Source organism: Sardina pilchardus, chromosome 18, assembly GCF_963854185.1.
Source record: "Sardina pilchardus chromosome 18, fSarPil1.1, whole genome shotgun sequence".
In the NCBI taxonomy this organism is placed as follows: Eukaryota; Metazoa; Chordata; class Actinopteri; order Clupeiformes; family Clupeidae; genus Sardina; species Sardina pilchardus.
Genome location: NC_085011.1, coordinates 29719138 through 29737861, shown reverse-complemented (window position 1 = coordinate 29737861; position 18724 = coordinate 29719138). Strand labels below are relative to the sequence as shown.

At 38.6% G+C, this 18724-nt stretch overlaps 3 protein-coding genes and 1 long non-coding RNA gene across 4 annotated transcripts; 3 read left to right on the top strand and 1 right to left on the bottom strand.

Annotated features, from left to right (window-relative positions):
• The first annotated feature begins 1278 nt into the window (after nucleotides 1-1278).
• Nucleotides 1279-2413, top strand: LOC134063785 (serum amyloid P-component-like). Its single transcript, XM_062519495.1, has 2 exons — nucleotides 1279-1383; nucleotides 1495-2413. The coding sequence occupies exons 1-2, from the start codon at nucleotides 1326-1328 to the stop codon at nucleotides 2109-2111; spliced, it is 675 nt and encodes a 224-aa protein (XP_062375479.1). The 5' UTR covers nucleotides 1279-1325; the 3' UTR covers nucleotides 2112-2413.
• A 1486-nt stretch (nucleotides 2414-3899) lies between these two features.
• Nucleotides 3900-4972, top strand: LOC134063830 (serum amyloid P-component-like). Its single transcript, XM_062519569.1, has 2 exons — nucleotides 3900-3998; nucleotides 4179-4972. The coding sequence occupies exons 1-2, from the start codon at nucleotides 3917-3919 to the stop codon at nucleotides 4802-4804; spliced, it is 708 nt and encodes a 235-aa protein (XP_062375553.1). The 5' UTR covers nucleotides 3900-3916; the 3' UTR covers nucleotides 4805-4972.
• A 6791-nt stretch (nucleotides 4973-11763) lies between these two features.
• LOC134063607 (serum amyloid P-component-like) lies at nucleotides 11764-12595 on the top strand. The gene is made up of 2 exons (XM_062519203.1): nucleotides 11764-11927; nucleotides 12087-12595. Exons 1-2 carry the CDS (start codon nucleotides 11852-11854, stop codon nucleotides 12593-12595), a joined length of 585 nt encoding a protein of 194 aa, XP_062375187.1. The 5' UTR covers nucleotides 11764-11851.
• An 892-nt stretch (nucleotides 12596-13487) lies between these two features.
• LOC134064048 (uncharacterized) lies at nucleotides 13488-15571 on the bottom strand. Its single transcript, XR_009936238.1, has 4 exons — nucleotides 15336-15571; nucleotides 14989-15233; nucleotides 14712-14802; nucleotides 13488-14025 (listed from the first exon to the last, which is right to left on the bottom strand). It is a non-coding gene; the product is annotated as an uncharacterized LOC134064048 (long non-coding RNA).
• Between the last annotated feature and the right edge of the window lie 3153 nt (nucleotides 15572-18724).

Here is an 18724-nt window from a genome sequence, read left to right as displayed (position 1 = left end):
AAGGGTGCCAATAATTCTGGAGGGTACTGTATATGCATGATCTGTGATTGATGTGCAATACTTTGTTGGATTGAAGGGATTTTAAAACTCATTTTGCATGTTATCAATAGTTATCAACAGATTTACACAGAGGGGCAGAAGAGACAGAACTGGCTAGAGAAAAACCGGGAAAGAAAGAGAGCAAAACAAGCAGCACATTGCGAAACATTTGGTGTGTAGAGGCCCTGAAGCAGTTATCGACTTCATTCCAGAAACTTTCATAATACTTTTCCAGTCACCCCAAGTTCCCAGTTTCCAGACACCCACCCACACACACACACAACACATCTTTGAGATTATACGTTTACTATTTTAATTATTAAGCCAATTAATATCTTATTATTACTATTATCATTCATTTATCTATTTATTTATTTGTTTTATGTAAAGCACTTTGTTGCAATTCTGTTGCTTTTAAATGTGCTATGAAAATTACATTGACTTGACTTGACACACACACACACATACACGCACACAAAAGATATCTTTTCAGGATTACTCAACACTTGAAGCTATTATCCACCAAATAACTTTAAATGCTCTTCTTGGCCATTCACAACATTTCACCCACCAACACTCCCATACACGGTCCAAGTTGTGAAATTTAAACTTTTTTAGACTGAGATGGCTTCAGTTCTTTTGCTTTCTGGGCCCTTTAGGCAAGAACTAATAGATTAAACTAAGCAGCATTTATCTGCAGTTACATCCCCAATATTTTGGATGACTGATGTACATTGCAGTTTTCAAGTATTTTTGATCATTCATGTGTTTGTGTGTTCTGAAAATGCAATAACTAATAGATTCAACTAAGCAGTATTTATCAGCAGTTACATCCCCAATATTATGGATGACTGATGTACTGTCCATTGCAGTTTTCAAGTATTTTTGATCATTCATACAAGTGTTTGTGTGTCCTGAAAATGCAAACACAGCGACTAGATGCGAGATATACCACGTGTAGGCCTACTTTGAGCATCTGCAACTTCCATTTTCACCACACACAGTTGGCCCACAAATTGATCTCTTGTTGTCAGAACAAAGCTCAGGGTTACAAGTGAATGATGGGCGTTTTTTTGCTCCCTAATTGTAATCCCAGACTTCCTTGCATTAGCAAAGTCCATATGTTTTTGTGGATTCAAACTAACTCTGACAACAACTCACTAGCTAGACACACCCAAATGTGCTCCTCCAGATGGTATATAAGCCAGATCAATTGTTGATTTCTCTGGCAAAAGCAACAGCAAAAGTATTTTCTACAGTACTTCAGCAGAGCAGTTTCTACAACTATGAGAGCCCTTATATTTCTATTGACTTACTTGATAACATCTTTTGCAGAGAATCAAGGTAAGCTATTAAGCATGGCTCACAATATCAAAGACCATTCTTTCCGTGGAAGACCTTACTAGAGAGACTATGTATCAGTGTTTCATTCCTTAACTTTTATTTCTTTTGCAGATCTCTCTGGGAAGATGTTGACTTTTCCTGTTGAGTCTGATACAGCTCATGTGATCTTGGTTCCCAACCAGAGCAAGACTCTGACGGCAGTGACCCTGTGCTTGCGTTTCTTCTCAGATCTTTCAAGAGCTCAGAGTCTCTTCTCTTTCGCCACCCCTGCCAATGAAAATGCTTTCCTCCTTTTCAAAAGGGAGGGCAGTGTGTACGAAGTAGACCAAGGTGGTCAGAACATTGCTCTCTTCTGGGGTTTAGATGACAAGCGCAACGAGTGGAATTCTGTCTGCACAACTTGGAATTCCCAAACAGGTATTGCGCAACTTTGGGTCAATGGAAAACCAAGCACGAGAAAAGGGGTACGACGAGGAGGAGACATCTCTGGAATACCCAGTATTATCCTGGGTCAAGACCAGGACAGCTTCGGGGGCAAATTTGACCGAGGACAGTCTTTCACAGGAATGCTTACAGATGTGCATATGTGGGATACAGTTCTTCCTTACCCTGAGATTGTGTTGTACATGAACCGCATTCCACAGAAAACTGACGGCAATGTGATCAACTGGAGGTCACTGGAGTTCACTAAAAAGGGGTATGTGATTGTAGAAAACCAGGTGAACTAGATTCATACTGATAACGTTGCCTCTTGAAGGCCATGCTTCCACAAACTTCTTAATGATTTTAAATGTTTTGATCTTATGCCTAATATCTAGAGTGATTTGTGATTTAAAATGTTTTGATATCTTGCTTAGAATGTCTAGTTTCAGACTGCCAAGATAGAGCCCTAAATGTCTTGATATCATGTCTAGTGTGATTTATTTCTGTTGGCCTCTTCTCACAGCTATCTGACTGTTAACACTCCATCATTCTTTGTTCATCTGCCTGTATAATTACCAACAAGGCACAAAGTAAAGTGTTAAATCTCCTTTGTGTTTGGTACCCATTCTTAGACTTGTGCTGTAATCGGTCACTTGGTTGAGGGGGTTACACAATAGTTGCCATTTTGATGGCAATAAATCATTTAGAGCTTTTTAGATTTTTCTTAATTTAACAAATCCCCCGGATTGAGATCTCAACAACTCCCTGCATGGGTAAGTCCCCAAAAGTGGATGGAATCCAAAAACTAACTCTCTGTGGAGGTTGGTCCGTACAGCAGGGGTGAAATGTGTGGTGTGTTTAATCATAAATAAAACATGAAGAAGTGGTCACAACCCCCCAATGTTTATCCAATGTTTGAGTTGTATAGTTTTTCAGGGGGTAGTAGCAACACTATCCATTAAGGAGTAGCCTTGATGGGTTTAATTGAAATACGACTAGTCACAGGCACGACACATGCAGCATGCGGTCACTTCCTTCCAAGTTGACCAGGGTGCATACATGTTGCCACAAGATCTACTGTATGATTCATTGCAGTGTTGTCTTAAGTAGTCACTGGCAGGGGGTCAAAATATCCTCTAAATAGAAAATGTAAAGATTCCCAATTTATAAAAATGTTTCTGGAAAATAGAGGAATGTATACCATTCAAATGATGTACAAGAGGAATGTTTCAGCCCTGGACTTGATACACATGACCATTTAGGACACTTATCTACTGTACATTACTTTTTATATCCTTAAATGGTCCAGAGAGATTGATTGGTACCTCTTTAGTGATGGTCAGACTCAAGTTTGATGTCTGGTGAAAATTGATGTCAAGTTTGATGTCTGGTGAAAATTGAGTTCTCTCGAGAGCACAACTTGAATTTGCTCAGCGAGTCACTCTGGCAATCAGTAATGATGGTCATTACCCATGCCGTTGGAGCCGAGCTGTTCCAATCACATTGCTGTATCTGATACAATTTTTTGTATTTCAAGCTTTCTCTTTTTTTTCTGTCATGTGGGTCACATCCTTTGGGGCTGAAATAAAGTCCCTGTGCCCAGGCCATTTTCAGGTACCAGGTGGTGATGTGCAGCAATACAAGGCTTTACGCACACTGGCCAGGTGTAAGGAATTGTTTATTAGGAGCGACAGGGAAATCTCACCGTTGGCGTCCTCAGGTTCGCTGTCTAATGGCATTGGTGTCATCCAAAATTAAAATGCGAACCTGACTAAGCCTGATGTGCCATTCGCTCATTATAAACAATTCCTCACCGTACATCAGGCCAGTGAGCGGTGATAATCTCTACTTTTTAACAATTAAACGCCTTAACACTGAACTGCAGAAATAGCTTGTGTGGGCATTATTTCACAGTGAATGACTCGAATGCAAGTTCTTCTGAATAATTACGTAACACAGTGAAAAAAGCATTTCATTTGAATTGCCGTCATTGCCTCTCAGCCAATAAGATTCTGAACATTCAGACACTCCCTCAAATGGTGTAAACTACATGTAGCTGGAAATCTCTTAATCCACAACACTAAGAACATATTGTGCGAACTACTGTACCATGGAAACTGCAATTCTAAAGAACGTCCTGATACTTCTGCTTATAGGCCTACATTTCACGTCGTCGTCTGCTGAAAGGAAAGGTAATAATCCTCATATGATTATTAGCATTTAAGGTAATCATGTCAATTACTGTATAACATGTATCTATGAGCTATTCATGACTTTAGAACGGTCACAGGTCATAGCCAGGGCAAACAGCTGACTTGCATTGCTTCCTCAGATCGCTCTAGTTTGACTGTTGAAGTTGTATATCTTTGCAGATCTCTCTGCCAAAATGTTCACCTTCCCAGTGGAGTCTGATACAGCTCATGTGATCTTGGTGCCCAATCAGAGCAAGAGCCTGAGTGCTGTGACCTTGTGTCTACGTTTCTTCTCAGACCTGACAAGAGCTCAGTCTCTCCTCTCTTTTGCCACCATTGAGAGTCCAAATAGCTTCCTCCTTTTCAAACAAGCAAACCATGTGTATGAAATAAATGAGTATGACGATGTTCTATTATTTAGGGGATTGGAGGACATTCCCAATAAATGGAATTCTGTCTGTGCTACTTGGAATTCTCAAACTGGTATTGCCCAACTGTGGGTCAATGGGAAACCAAGCACAAGAAAAGGGGTACGACGAGGAAGTAACATCTCTGGAACACCCAGTATTATCCTGGGTCAAGAGCAGGACAGCTACGGTGGGAAGTTTGACAAAGCACAGTCTTTTGTGGGAATGCTGACAGATGTGCACATGTGGGATTCAGTTCTTCCTTATCCTGAGATTGCTTTATACATGAACAGCATTCCACAGACGACTGGTGGTAATGTGATCAACTGGAGCTCACTCGATTTCACCATTAAGGAGTATGTGCTTGTAGAGGATATTGTGAGTGGTTTAAATGATTGAAACCATGACAAAAATGCTTCACTGTGTCATGAAAGACACATTTCATCCTGGTTCCCTTTCATTTGTCAATGCAAATCTAAAATAGTTAATTAGTAAAGATTTAGAAAATGGCTTCTCTCCAATGTTCTCAAAGCTTTATTCCAGAGTGTTTACTGTTCTAATGTAAAACAATGGAAAATAAAAACATTAAAAATTGACTTGTGATCTAATTATCACTCATAGGAGGTAGACATTTTCCTTTTCCATGACATCAATAAAACCCATACAGTATAACAAACCCATAATTTAACAGCTCTTATGGTCTTATAACGAGTATGGGTCAGGACTCAGCACCCACCCACGCGTAGAAACACTGGTCACTATGGTGGAATGTTCTCTGGACAAATGAAGAGCTTCTTCGAAGAATTAAGATATTCTAACTCTTTTTGTCGGAGTGAATAATATCCAAGGTCACAGCATCTTCTATACCAAGATCCGGAGAATCTAATCTGACACAGCAAGCTGTGAGCCAGACATGGCTATTAACTTCGCATCTCAAAAACTTGGAGACATGGTGAATCTATTCACAAAGCAAGGGACATCTATCAGTCATGGATCTGCACAGAGACCAGACTCAAGTTCCTATTGCAAGGCAGGAGATACAGGGTACCCCCAGGTTTGTTAAACCTAAATTTAAGACTTTTTAAGACCTTTTTAATGCCATTTCAAGTGAAATTTAATACCTTTGTCGCACATTATACCACTGCTTGGTCAAATTTCCAATTGTGATGCCCTGTTTGGAACGTGCATTATTTTTCTATATACCGCATGGCTATGAAGTAGTTCCCTACTTTTGGGCTTATTACACTTGAATATTAATTCGCCAATGTCAATGTAACGGTAAAAACAACAACGTTGTATCTAAGACAGCGGCAATATAAACGAAAGTGATAGTAGCAGTGGTATAAGCGGGATAATCAACTCCGCGCCGTGCGTTTATAGGAAATTATACAACAGTTAGGTCCGGTCGAACGATTTAGCAATATCTGATTGGACGAGAAGCGTTCTATCAGTGGTGATATTAATCGATATCACCACTGGTGACTCTTCACAGCTAATAATCACTCCGCGACGGTTGATTCTTCGCTTTGATTTGATTCCATGTTCTTTGACTTAGCAGTTGCATAGCAACCACAAGCGTTCTGAGCTAGGCCTACTTCGCATAGCGGAGGAACTGGGCTAAATGAATCGATGGCAAATAATAATTATCCTTCTTAAAAATGCACTCGGGTATCTTTTTTTTGTTGGCAATGGAACTGTTGTATAAAAGCATTATCGCACTCGTGGTCGTGGTGTTGTTGGCCAATATCGCCACGGCTGTAGTTACCTACGGCACTCAGCCTTCGGCTTCGTGCCTGCGGCGAACCACAGCCGTGGCGATATTGGCCAACAACACCACTCCCACTCGTGCGATAATGCTTAAATAATGCACTTATCGAAGTGTAAAGTCCCCTCCGCCTGCGACGTCGGGTCCTTATTACCACTTTGAACGTGCATTATTTTCCTATAAACGCACGGTGCGTCGTTGATTATCCCTTAAGTATAGTATACTATACATTACACTGTGTAGTGACTTACTATAGTATTGACTACAAATATAGTGTGTGATTTACTATAGTAATTTTCCAGACATTGTATACTATACTGTGTAGTGACTTACTATAGTATTTACTACAGTACACTACTGATTTACTATAGTAATTTTCGAGACATTGGATTTACTATAGTAATTTTCCAACAGTGTACTATGGTAAATACTATAGTAAGTCACTACACAGTATAGTATACAGTACTATACATACTAGTTAACTATAAATCACACACTATATTTGTAGTAAATACTATAGTAAGTCACTACACAGTGTAGTATACTATAGTAATGTATAGTATACTACACTGTGTAGTGACTTACTATAGTATTTACTACAAATATAGTGTGTGATTTACTATAGTAATTTTCCAGACATTGTAGTGTACTGTAGTAAATACTATAGTAAGTCACTACTGTAGTAGGCCTATATTATAGTAATGTACAGTATAGTATACTACACTGTGTAGTGACTTACTATAGTATTTATTACTACAGTACACTACAATGTCTGGACAATTACTATGGTAAATCACACACTATATTTGTAGTAAATACTATTGTAAGTCACTACACAGTGTAATGTATAGTATACTACACTGTGTAGTGACTTACTATAGTATTTACTACAGTACACTACAATGTAGTGACTTACTATAGTATTTACTACAAATATAGTGTGTGATTTACTATAGTAATTTTCCAGACATTGTAGTGTACTGTAGTCTCTACACAGTGTACTGTAGTAAGTACTATAGTAAGTCACTACAGAGTGTAGTATACTATACATTACTATAATATAGTATACTACACTGTGTAGTGACTTACTATAGTATTTACTACAAATATAGTGTGTGATTTACTATAGTAATTTTCCATTGTAGTGTACTGTAGTAAATACTATAGTAAGTCACTACTGTAGTAGGCCTATATTATAGTAATGTACAGTGTAGTATACTACACTGTGTAGTGACTTACTATAGTATTTACTACAGTACACTACATTGTCTGGAAAATTACTATAGTAAATCTACAGTACACTACAATGTCTGGAAAATTACTATAGTAAATCACACACTATATTTGTAGTAAATACTATAGTAAGTCCCTACACAGTGTAGTATACTATACATACTGTACTTACTATAGTATTTACTACAGTACACTACAATGTCTGGAAAATTACTATAGTATATCACACACTATATTTGTAGTAAATACTATAGTAAGTCACTACAAAGTGTAGTATACTATACATTACTATAATATATTATACAGCTCTCTAGAATGTTGAGGGAGCTCCCATTCACTTTGAATGGGCCTCTCAACGTTCTACCGGTCAGTTATTTTTGCATAATGACCGCTCCGAAGGTATAATGACCGCTGCCCATGGCAACGGGTTCAATCCGCTAGTTGTAGCAGAAGCCACGAAACGGTAGCCAAGTCATTGCTAAAGACACATTGAGGTAAGTTTCTTTTCTCGTTTTGGCAAGTTGCCGTATAATAAGCGCGATAATGTATAGAACGCCGGTCATTATCGGAAAATAATTCCCTTCAGGACGAAGCAAAACCCCTCCGCTGCGCGGCGGGGTTCAGTTCATCCTGTCGGGAATTATTTTCCGATGATGACGTTCTATACATTATCCCTTACATAGTATACTACACTGTGTAGTGACTTACTATAGTATTTACTACAAATATAGTGTGTGATTTACTATAGTAATTTTCCAGACATTGTAGTGTACTGTAGTAATTTTCCAAACATTGTAGTGTACTATGGTAAATACTATAGTAAGTCACTACACAGTGTAGTATACTATACATTACTAGTTAACTAGTTATAATATACTACAATATAGTGTGTGATTTTATATAAAAATGTATAGTATACTACACTGTGTAGTGACTTACTATAGTATTTACTACAGAACACTACAATGTCTGGAAAATTACTATAGTAAAACTACAGTACACTACAATGTCTGGAAAATTAGTATAGTAAATCACACACTATATTTGTAGTAAATACTATAGTAAGTCACTACACAGTGTAGTGTATAGTATACTACACTGTGTAGAGTATTTACTACAGTACACTACAATGTAGTGACTTACTATAGTATTTACTACAAATAGTGTGTGATTTACTATAGTAATTTTCCAGACATTGTAGTGTACTGTAGTACTAATGTATAGTATACTACACTGTGTAGTGACTTACTATAGTATTTACTACAAATATAGTGTGTGATTTACTATAGTAATTTTCCAGACATTGTAGTGTACTGTAGTAAATAGTAAATCACACACTATATTGTAGTATATTATAGTTAACTAGTAATGTATAGTATACTACACTGTGTAGTGACTTACTATAGTATTTACCATAGTACACTACAATGTCTGGAAAATTACTATAGCAAATCACACACTATATTTGTAGTAAATACTATAGTAAGTCACTACACAGTGTAGTATACTATATTTTAGTAATGCATAGTATACTACACTGTGTAGTGACTTACTATAGTATTTACTACAGTGTAGTGACTTACTATAGTGTTCACTACAAATATAGTGTGTGATTTACTATAGTAATTTTCCAGACATTGTAGTGTACTGTAGTAAATACTATAGTAAGTCACTACACAGTGTAGTATACTATACATTACTATAGTAATTTTCCAAACATTGTAGTGTACTATGGTAAATACTTAAATGGAGATTCAAAGTTGAACCCAGGCCAAGGGCCATGGGCCATGTTTTAGAACTACAAGAGAGAGTGAAGTCGCTTTCACAGAGGAAGAGTATTTTTTACCTCCGCCAAGGATATTATTTTTTCATCTGGGTTTGTTTGTTTGTCTGTCTGTCTGTCTGTCTGTTTGTTTGTTTGTTTGTTCACAAGATAACTCAAAAAGTTATGGATGGATTTCGATTACATTTTCAGGGAAGGTCTTAAATGACCCAAGGAAGAAACTGTTAAAATGGGAGTGATCCGTATCACTGTCTGGTGCAGGAGGCCGTTACATTTTCACTTGGCGGAGGTCTGCACTCTCTGAGTGCTTTTCTAGTTTACCTCCGCCAAGGAGGTATATGTTTTCATTGGGGACCGGCGTTTGTTTGTTTGTTTGTTTGTCTGTCTGTTTGTTAGCAAGATAACTCAAAAAGCAATGGATGGATTTCGATGAGATTTTCAGGGAAGGTCAGACATGACCCAAGGAAGAAACGATCTGAACTGATCTGTAATTCTGTCGGGATTCCAGAGGCATTTATGTATTTAGCTTAGTGGTGTAATGGCATGGTATGGCCACGTGGTGGCGATCTGAATAGTTTCGGTTCAAATGTATGACAACCTAGGAAGAACAATGCAGGCGGAGGTAGCTGCGCTCTCAGAGTGCTTTTCTAGTATTTGTAGTTGTCCATCCTTTCCCGGATCGCAATCATTAATACAAACAGAGGATAGATAAGTCCATAAGGCATCAGTGGATGTGAGTAAACAGACTAGCATGACACTAAATACAGCCCTAAATGGTACGCATATAAGAACGAGCAACTAAAACATCAAAGGCAAACTGATATACTGTAATCCTTTGGACATCAACATGGCTGTTTCTGGGACCATGGAAATCTTTATATTACTGCTGACTCTTTTTACAACATGTTTAGCAGAAAAGAAAGGTAAGCTATTAAAAGCCAAGACCATTCTATCAACTGAATTATTTCAATTAATACATACTAAGCTCATCATGCTGATTGCAGACTTTATATTTTTGGCAGATCTCTTTGGAAAATTTTTCACCTTCCCTAGGTGTCTGATACAGCTGACGTGAACTTGATTCCCAATCACAGCAAGAACCTGCCTGCACTGACTGTGTGCCTGCGTTACTTCTCAGACAGAAGAGAAATTCAGAGTCTCTTTTCTTTCATCACACCGGCAAACAACTTCTTCCTCTACAAACAGGGAAATGGGATGTATGCTATAATTCTTAATGACCAATTTGTAGCATTTTGGGGATTTGCAGACATTCCAAATCAGTGGACCTCTGTCTGTTCTACTTGGAATTCCGAAACTGGTATCGCCCAGGTTTTTGTCAATGGGATACCAAGCACAAGAAAAGGGCTAAATCGAGGCAAGGACATCTCAGGAGCACCCCGTGTTATCCTTGGGCGAGATCAGAAGCGATCAATGGAAACATATTTTGCGGGTATGCTTACAGACGTACATATGTAGGATTCAGTTCTCCTTGATGAGATTGAATTATACTGTACATGATACGCGATCCACGAGTGACAAATGGCACCGTGATCAACTGGAGGTCAGTAGACCTCACTACTGAGGGGTATGTGATTGTAAAAAAACTCCTTTAAACGTAGGTGAATCAGAAAATGGCTTTCTTTTCTTCCATCTGGAAAGGCTGGCTGGATTTTCATTAAGAAATAACTTATGCAACTTCGTAAGAGCTTCTTAGATTAATCACTCAGAGTAAAGAATGTACCATTTACTCATAGGTTTGTATGATAAATGCATGATTGTACTGTATGTAGAATGCATGTGACTGTAAAGAATCTGGAGTGTTGCAAATGCAAATGCAAGCAAATACAATAAATATGAAACCATATGATGAAATGAAATTCACATTTGGTTTGGACAATTGATGGTTGATTTTGCCATGATTTTGTGTGAAATTCTTCATTTGTATGAGTTGAGTATGCATAAATAATAAAGCGAAGGTTTTAAACGCAGTCGTTTACTCAATTCCATAAAGGACACAAGTACAAGGGTACATGTATTTAATAATGCCCACAGCGCTGCAAGGGATTGTATTCAATAGTACTCCTAACCATAATTCCCTAAATGAGTTGTGAATGTAAGGCCTCATACAGTCCCCTCTTAGCGTCAGAATCCATTCTGTTCTTATTGAACATAATGGTATATATATATGGCACACATGGTAGCCTATTTGGAGTTTATATATTGTGTTTTTTGCACTAAGGCATAATATCATGCCCTGATAACTATAATTGTACAGTGCATAGCATTTTTAGACTGTGACTTTTGCACCAGTGTATTATAATAATAATTAAAAAAGAGAATTGCCTGAATGATCTGCAGAGCAAATTAAAACATGCTCACAAATTTGTCTGGGTTCACCCAGGCTACAGACGAGTAGGCCTAACAATCACATGCCGCTCCTGAGTAAAAACAGGACCTGGATACTGATAAATAACACTCTAGCTAACTTGAAAATGAGGTCCTAGGTCCAATACGCCAAAACTACCCCTTTAAGTTGAATTGCCGTCATTAAATGTCTCTCAGCCAATAGAGCTTAAGCACTCAGACACTCCCTATAATGGTCTAAACTAGCATAGAACTAAAATCTCTTAATCCACAACAATAAGGCCCTATTGTGTGAACTACCATGGAAACTACAATTCTAAAGAACATCCTGATACTTCTGCTTGCTTATTTCACACAGTCATCTGCTGAAAGGAAAGGTAAGAATCCTGACATATTTATATCATTTAAGGTAATGCAAATTATAAAATGAATACCAGTTACCTATTTTTGACTTTAGAACTGTTACAGGTCATAGCCAAAGCAAGCAGCTGACTTTCACTGATTGCTCTCGTTTGACTGCTGATATATCTTTGCAGATCTCACTGGCAAAATGTTCACCTTCCCTGTTGAGTCTGATACAGCTCACGTGATCTTGGATCCCAACCTGAGCAAGAGTCTGACTGCAGTGACCGTGTGTCTGCGTTTCTTCTCAGATCTGACAAGAGCTCAGAGTCTCTTCTCTTTCGCCACCCCTGCCAGTCCGAATAGCTTCCTCTTTTACAAACAAGCAAACCATGTTTATGAAATAAATGAGTACGACAATGTTGTATTATTTAGGGGATTGGAGGACATTCCCAATAGATGGAATTCTGTTTGTGCTACTTGGAATTCTCAAACTGGTATTGCCCAACTGTGGGTCAATGGGAAACCAAGCACAAGGAAAGGGGTACGACGAGGAAGAGATATCTCTGGAAGACCCAGTATTATCCTGGGTCAAGATCAGGACAGTTATGGGGGGAAGTTTGACAAAATACAGTCTTTTGTGGGAATGCTGACTGATTTACACATGTGGGATTCAGTTCACTGTAAAAAAAAATCCCGTTAAAAAACAGGAATCAACTGGCAGCAGGGTTTCCAGGCAATTCCTGTTATTTAACGGTGGCCTGGTATAACATTAAGTTCCTGTAAAATAACAACATTAACTTAATGTAAATTATCAGGAAACAACTGTTAAGATTTCCAGGAGCTTCCTGTTATTTAACAACTTTCTTGCGGAATTTGTAAAATTACAGGAAATAAGTGCCATTTGACTACTGTCAAATCAGCATATTAAAAGGTGTCTTTACTATTGTAACCTTGAAGAATACAAGTTGGTTTAGCAATATTAGACTATGTTCACAATAAAGCTGGATTTAGAAACATCAACCTGACATTATAGCCTAAAATAAAGGTCCAGCTCTTGCATAATTGTGCTCTTGCACAACGGTGCCAAAGCTGAAAATAGTAAAGAAATGTTAAGGGAAAAAATCGAATATCTGAAGCATATGCCAAGAATAATAGACAAAGCATAACTAATTAAACATTTAACTCATTTTATTACATGTCAAAGATACAAATCCATTTTTCCACATCAGTTATCATTGTTTGTTGTTTAATTGTTTATTTGTTATTTAACTGAATAACAAATTTAACAAGTATTTTATTTCACATCACAAACAGCAAATGTAGTAGTACATAGTGATTAAAGCAAATGTAGATTTACTATAATGATATTTTTAGTATCAGTGAATAAAGCACAGAGGTAGGTAATTAAAAACAAAAACATTGCATTAGGCTCATGTATGAATGAACAGTATGTATGTGTATAAAATAATAATAATTATTATTATTATAGAAAACATCGCTTAGGCTCATATACACTATATTGCCAAAAGTATTTTGTCACCTGCTTTGACCCCCATATGAACTTCAGTCACATCCTATTCTTAATCCATAGGGCTTAATATGACATTGGTCCACCCTTTGCAGCTATAACATCTTCAACTCTTCAGGGAAGGCTTTCCACAAGGTTTAGAAGTGTGTTTACGAATGAATTAGAGCACAGACTGAGAGCCTGTCCAACATCAGTGTGTGACCTCACAAATGCACTTCTGAAAGAATGGTCAAAAATGCCCAAAAACACACTCCTAAACCTTGTGGAAAGCCTTCCCTGAAGAGTTGAAGCTGTTATAGGTACAAAGAGTGGACTGGCGTCATATCAAACCCTATGAATTAAGAATAGGATGTGACTGAAGTTCATATGGGGGTCAAGGCAGGTGACCAAATACTTTTGGCAATATAGTGTATGTACAGAATGTATGTGTACGTACAGTATGTATTATTAGAAAAAGAATAATTACAGAAAACAAAAACATTGCATTAGGCTTGTGGCTATTGTGTGCTATGTGGTTCTGTATGCAATCCTAAAGAAGAACCCATCAAGTAACATTCACTTTACTGTACTTTCTGATTGTACATCTCTTCTGGGCCTTTTTTCTGCATGAGAGAGAGCGAGCGAGAGAGAGAGAGAGAGAGAGGGAGAGAGAGAGAGGGGGGGGGGAGAGAGAGAGTTACTAAGACTGATGGAGTATATTAGGATTCAAGCAGGGGAAAATGTCAGCTTCCTAAGGAAGGCAGTTGTCATCTTGGAGGTGTGTTCTTAACACTCATGGTCGCGGCCTTGATAGCGGATAAGTAACCACAGCCTTGCAAAATACGCTACGCTATATTCCTTTTATACAACAGTCCTATTGCCAACTTACATACTTTTAAGACACAAAATAGTATTTTTCACTGTTAAGTGTTTATTTCTGTTCGTTCATCCTCCACCTCAAAAAATAGTTCTGGACAGCAGATTCAGACTACATTGTGTGCTTACATACTTGCAAAAGTGTTCGGCTGTTGCAGAAAGAAGTGGCCCACTATTAACAACTATTCATCCAATGCTGCAAAAGCACATTCTGTTTACTACTCTAACATCACTTTAAAAGGCTAACTGAGAAAACATTGAAAAACCCTTTTGCAATTATGTAAGCACAGAATGTAATCTGAAAACTGCTGCCCTGGGTAAAAAAGCAATGCAAATGATATCAGTTGGTATTCTGTCTATAATGGAGTGGAATAAAAAAAATCTATGCGTCTCCAAACCTTTGACTGTGGTGCTACATGTACTTGACACTTACCTCAAACGTGGTGTCTGCCTTGAGAGGCAATTGCCACCCCTGTCCCTGGCACCAATCAATCAATTTGTCATGGAATGTTTCTTTCAGCTTCCTGCAAGAAAAGGTTTTATAGATCATTGAATCGTTTAAAATTTTCTAATATAGCCTACAAGTCTACATTACTGGCTGCTGTAGAAAATGCATTGTTTCACCTCTTGGAATTCTTGATTCTTTGACTGGGAAAAATAAAACTATATCAAATTTTAATTGTAGATATTCATATAATTTAGGACCTTACCTTGCTCCAGAAATCCTGATTAAGCCTACCTTACACTGACAAACTTTGACAAGATTTGGGAAAGATTCTTGAAAGATTGTAGTCTTTTGAGTAGCCTAAAACTTGAATGAGGGGCATTATATTATATTAGTTAAAAGACTACAATCTTGTCAAGAATCTTTCCCAAATCTAGTCAAAGTCTGTCAGTGTAAGGTAGTGCTAGGCTTTGCAGCTCCATCCAGTACACCACTACGTTCCTTGATAACCTTATTGGAAAAAAATAAGGACGTTAACACATAAAACACAACAACAACAATGAAACATTCCTGCAAACGGCAAGCTAAAACCTGATCAGCGGATATATTCACCTGTATTGGCAACACAACCTTCGAAATTTGACGTTCAAATTAACGTAGTGATGGTGGGGGCGAACGCTAACTTTGAACAGAAAAGTTCGTTGACTTTTAAACGAGATTGCTAACCATTGACGTTATGCTAGCGTGCTATCAGAAACTTCACAGTAGGCTAGCTTCTTCATCAACCCAGTCTCTTACAGAAAAGTAAAACATGTCCAACGCTTATATTTCCTAATTCAATCATGACCGGCGAATCCCAACATTTAACAGAAAAAAGAGTTTGGCCAGCTTTGATATGGCATGCTAAAAGTTGCTAGCTAGCTGCTAGTGTGCTAACGATAACGTTACCAGCTAGCTGCCCCGACACCTCGTTAACCCAGTATATCCTCAGCACAAACGTTAAGTTTAGACATAGACGACAGGAATGATTAAGTTACTCTATTAACTATTCGGACAAACTACATCTTACATTGTCAATCTTACCTTTTTGCCGAAGTCAGACAACCGTTGACAGGCAGCCATTGTTCTCCGGGGACTTCACTGGCTTCACTCCAGAGACATCCGACGACGTAGGCTAATGTCGTCAGATGTGAACCCGACAATTAACATATTCATTTGTGCCACCTACGTCACTATCAAACAGAACGCCGCCATATGCACGACCGATCTCGTCCAATATGGCTGCCTACACTGCCCATTTGAATGAGAGAGAGAGGGAGAGATATCTCGAGAAAATTTCAATTTTAGGCTCCGATCCTTATCTTTTGCCCCCAGTTTTCTTTTGTCCCTTAATTTTTGCCCCAAGTTTGCCCAAATTGGCTTTCCATGACATATATATATATCTCGTTCATAACCCCTCCCCATACAGTGGCGATAACTTAAAGGCTTTTAAGAGCACCGATGCCTATCAGTACTCTGTGGCTGGATGGGTGAAGAACATGAAAGTGCGACATTTGGCCACCAAGGATTTGTATCTCATCATGGGAAATGTAAGTCTAATATATGTATATATATATTTTAAAAAAACTCCGTATGATTTTGGTGGTAGTTTACTCTGACTAGGTGGCGAGTTGTTCAGTGTATAACAGCTAGCAAGCTACCACTTCGTGCCACTTAGCTCACGGCTAGCTGCCTTTCATCTGGATAATCTGTTCTTTAATATCAGATGTGCTTAAACCATATCGCGGAAGGAGCAGGGGGCGGTCGCAACACTGTTGGCCAAATCTATCTTGCTGAATTGTATTTAATGATGATTATTTGTAGGCTACTGATGACAGGGAGCTCGTCTGTCATGTAGACTACGCTACAAATGAAACAGCCAGCAACAGGCATTTTCCCTCTCACGCTACACTGTTGCTTTTAAAATCGAAACAGATGCCTGGTCTGGGTTTTGCTGAAGTAGCCTACATAGGCTACAGGCTGCATTTATCACAGATAATCAAACGACATAGTGTAACTGTCGTCTCTCCCCTGTGGTTATTAACATTAGAAGAATAAAGCCTAGTGGACCTTAATTTCGCGGTTTATTGCTCTGTCTGAAGCACACACACACACACACACACACACACACACACACACACACACACACACACACACACACACAAATAACAGTCAGAAATCGCAAGACGCATCGGTTCCTCTGCCTTAGGACAGTTGAATAAGAGCTAGCAAACATTTTGCACATTAAGATACAATAGAAAATGTACATAACGTGGCATCCCGAAGCACAAAAAATAAAAATAACAATCAGGCAGGAATCGCGCAAGACTGTTTCTACCAACAAACAGATAGACAATGCATTCCTTTGCTTATACCTAAGATCCTTAAGCTTTTTCAACCGTCTCTGCTTTTACCGTTCACACCGCTAGCAGCCATTACCGCACACTCTGCAAACTAGCTACACCTGCAGCCAAGCTAACGAGCTGCTGCGTTAATAACTTAACGTTGTGCACTGGAGAAGATATAAAAAACAACGTAGCCGGTGTATAATGAGCACAATACAAGTAGATGGCCTACATTACAGAAACTGCACAAACTACAACTAATCTACATAAAACAAACTAGACACTACATACCTCTGCCTCGGACGGTAACAATGGAGGAGACTACATGAAAACTAGGGGCGGGTCCTCTTCAGCGTGGGAACCAACTCCTGCCACACCCCCAACTACCTACTGTACCCCAGAGGAGTGGGAAACTAATTTGCACAGTGCAAAATTGTAGGCTACAGAACATACAGGGAAGAAGGGACATTCAGGGTAGCATAATCAACCCTGATACAATAGCAAGTAGGCCTATGTGCCTATTTAGCGTAAGAGCAAGCTTACCACGACAACTGTCACTAGTTCGCATCCACCGATACACAGACTATGCTAAAAAAAAACAACGGTAAAAAAAACAAATTATATATATATATATATATGATAAGAGAAAAGAAGATATGATTGTTAGTTCGACTATCTATTACAGAAATAGTAGGAGAATTAGGCCGAAAATATATTCTTAACTATTTAACAGTTTGTTCTTATTTAACAGGTCCACCATTCACAGGCTCTAAACACTAAGCCAACATGGCCATGGGTAGTGGTGCAGGAGGCAGGGTCTGTCATCATGGCACACTGCACTTGTATGGCAGGGCTGGGAGAGGTGTGCTCCCACGCCGCAGCACTAATGTTCTCACTTCTAGCTGCTGTTGAGCGCAGAGAGGGACGGGCATGCACAGACAAACCATGTGCATGGGAAGAGCCAAGCCAGAAGCTTGTCAAATATGATGAATTAGCAAACATCTTTCAAAATAAAGACAAAGCTAAAAAGCAAGACGAGCACCATCACATGAAACCATCCACAGATGAGCTCAAGCGTTTTTTTGAACAGCTCCACCACAGTGAAAACCAAGAGGTCATCCCCAAGAAAAGTGCCATTCTGTCAGTTGTTGAAGGCCATTCAATCAGGTACATGCCCATAACTGCACAGTTGGACCTGCCAGCACCTCTCCCTGGTCTATACTCTAGCACCAGACTTGACTTGGATTTGCCCGCACTGCTGGAGGAAGCTGCTAGGATTTTTGAGGAGCTGCATCTCACTCCAGAGCAGGTAGGATATGAAAAAGATTTCTAGGTTATTGCTTGATATTTATTGTCGATATATTGATATTGTTTATTGTTTATATTACTATTCTCCCCATTGTAGTTTGACCAACTTTTTGAAAATGGTTCACTGTTAGATTAATTATTATATAGTTTTTTTTATTTGTGTGTCGCCCTGGACAAATAGCCATAACCATAACTACCATTACAACCCTTTTGATGATTCAGTTCTTTTTTAAGTGTTTGTTAGTTGAGGAGCAGACAAGAGAGCAGAGAAAGTCCAGGGTATGGTTTGATCAGAGAGCAGGGAGAGTT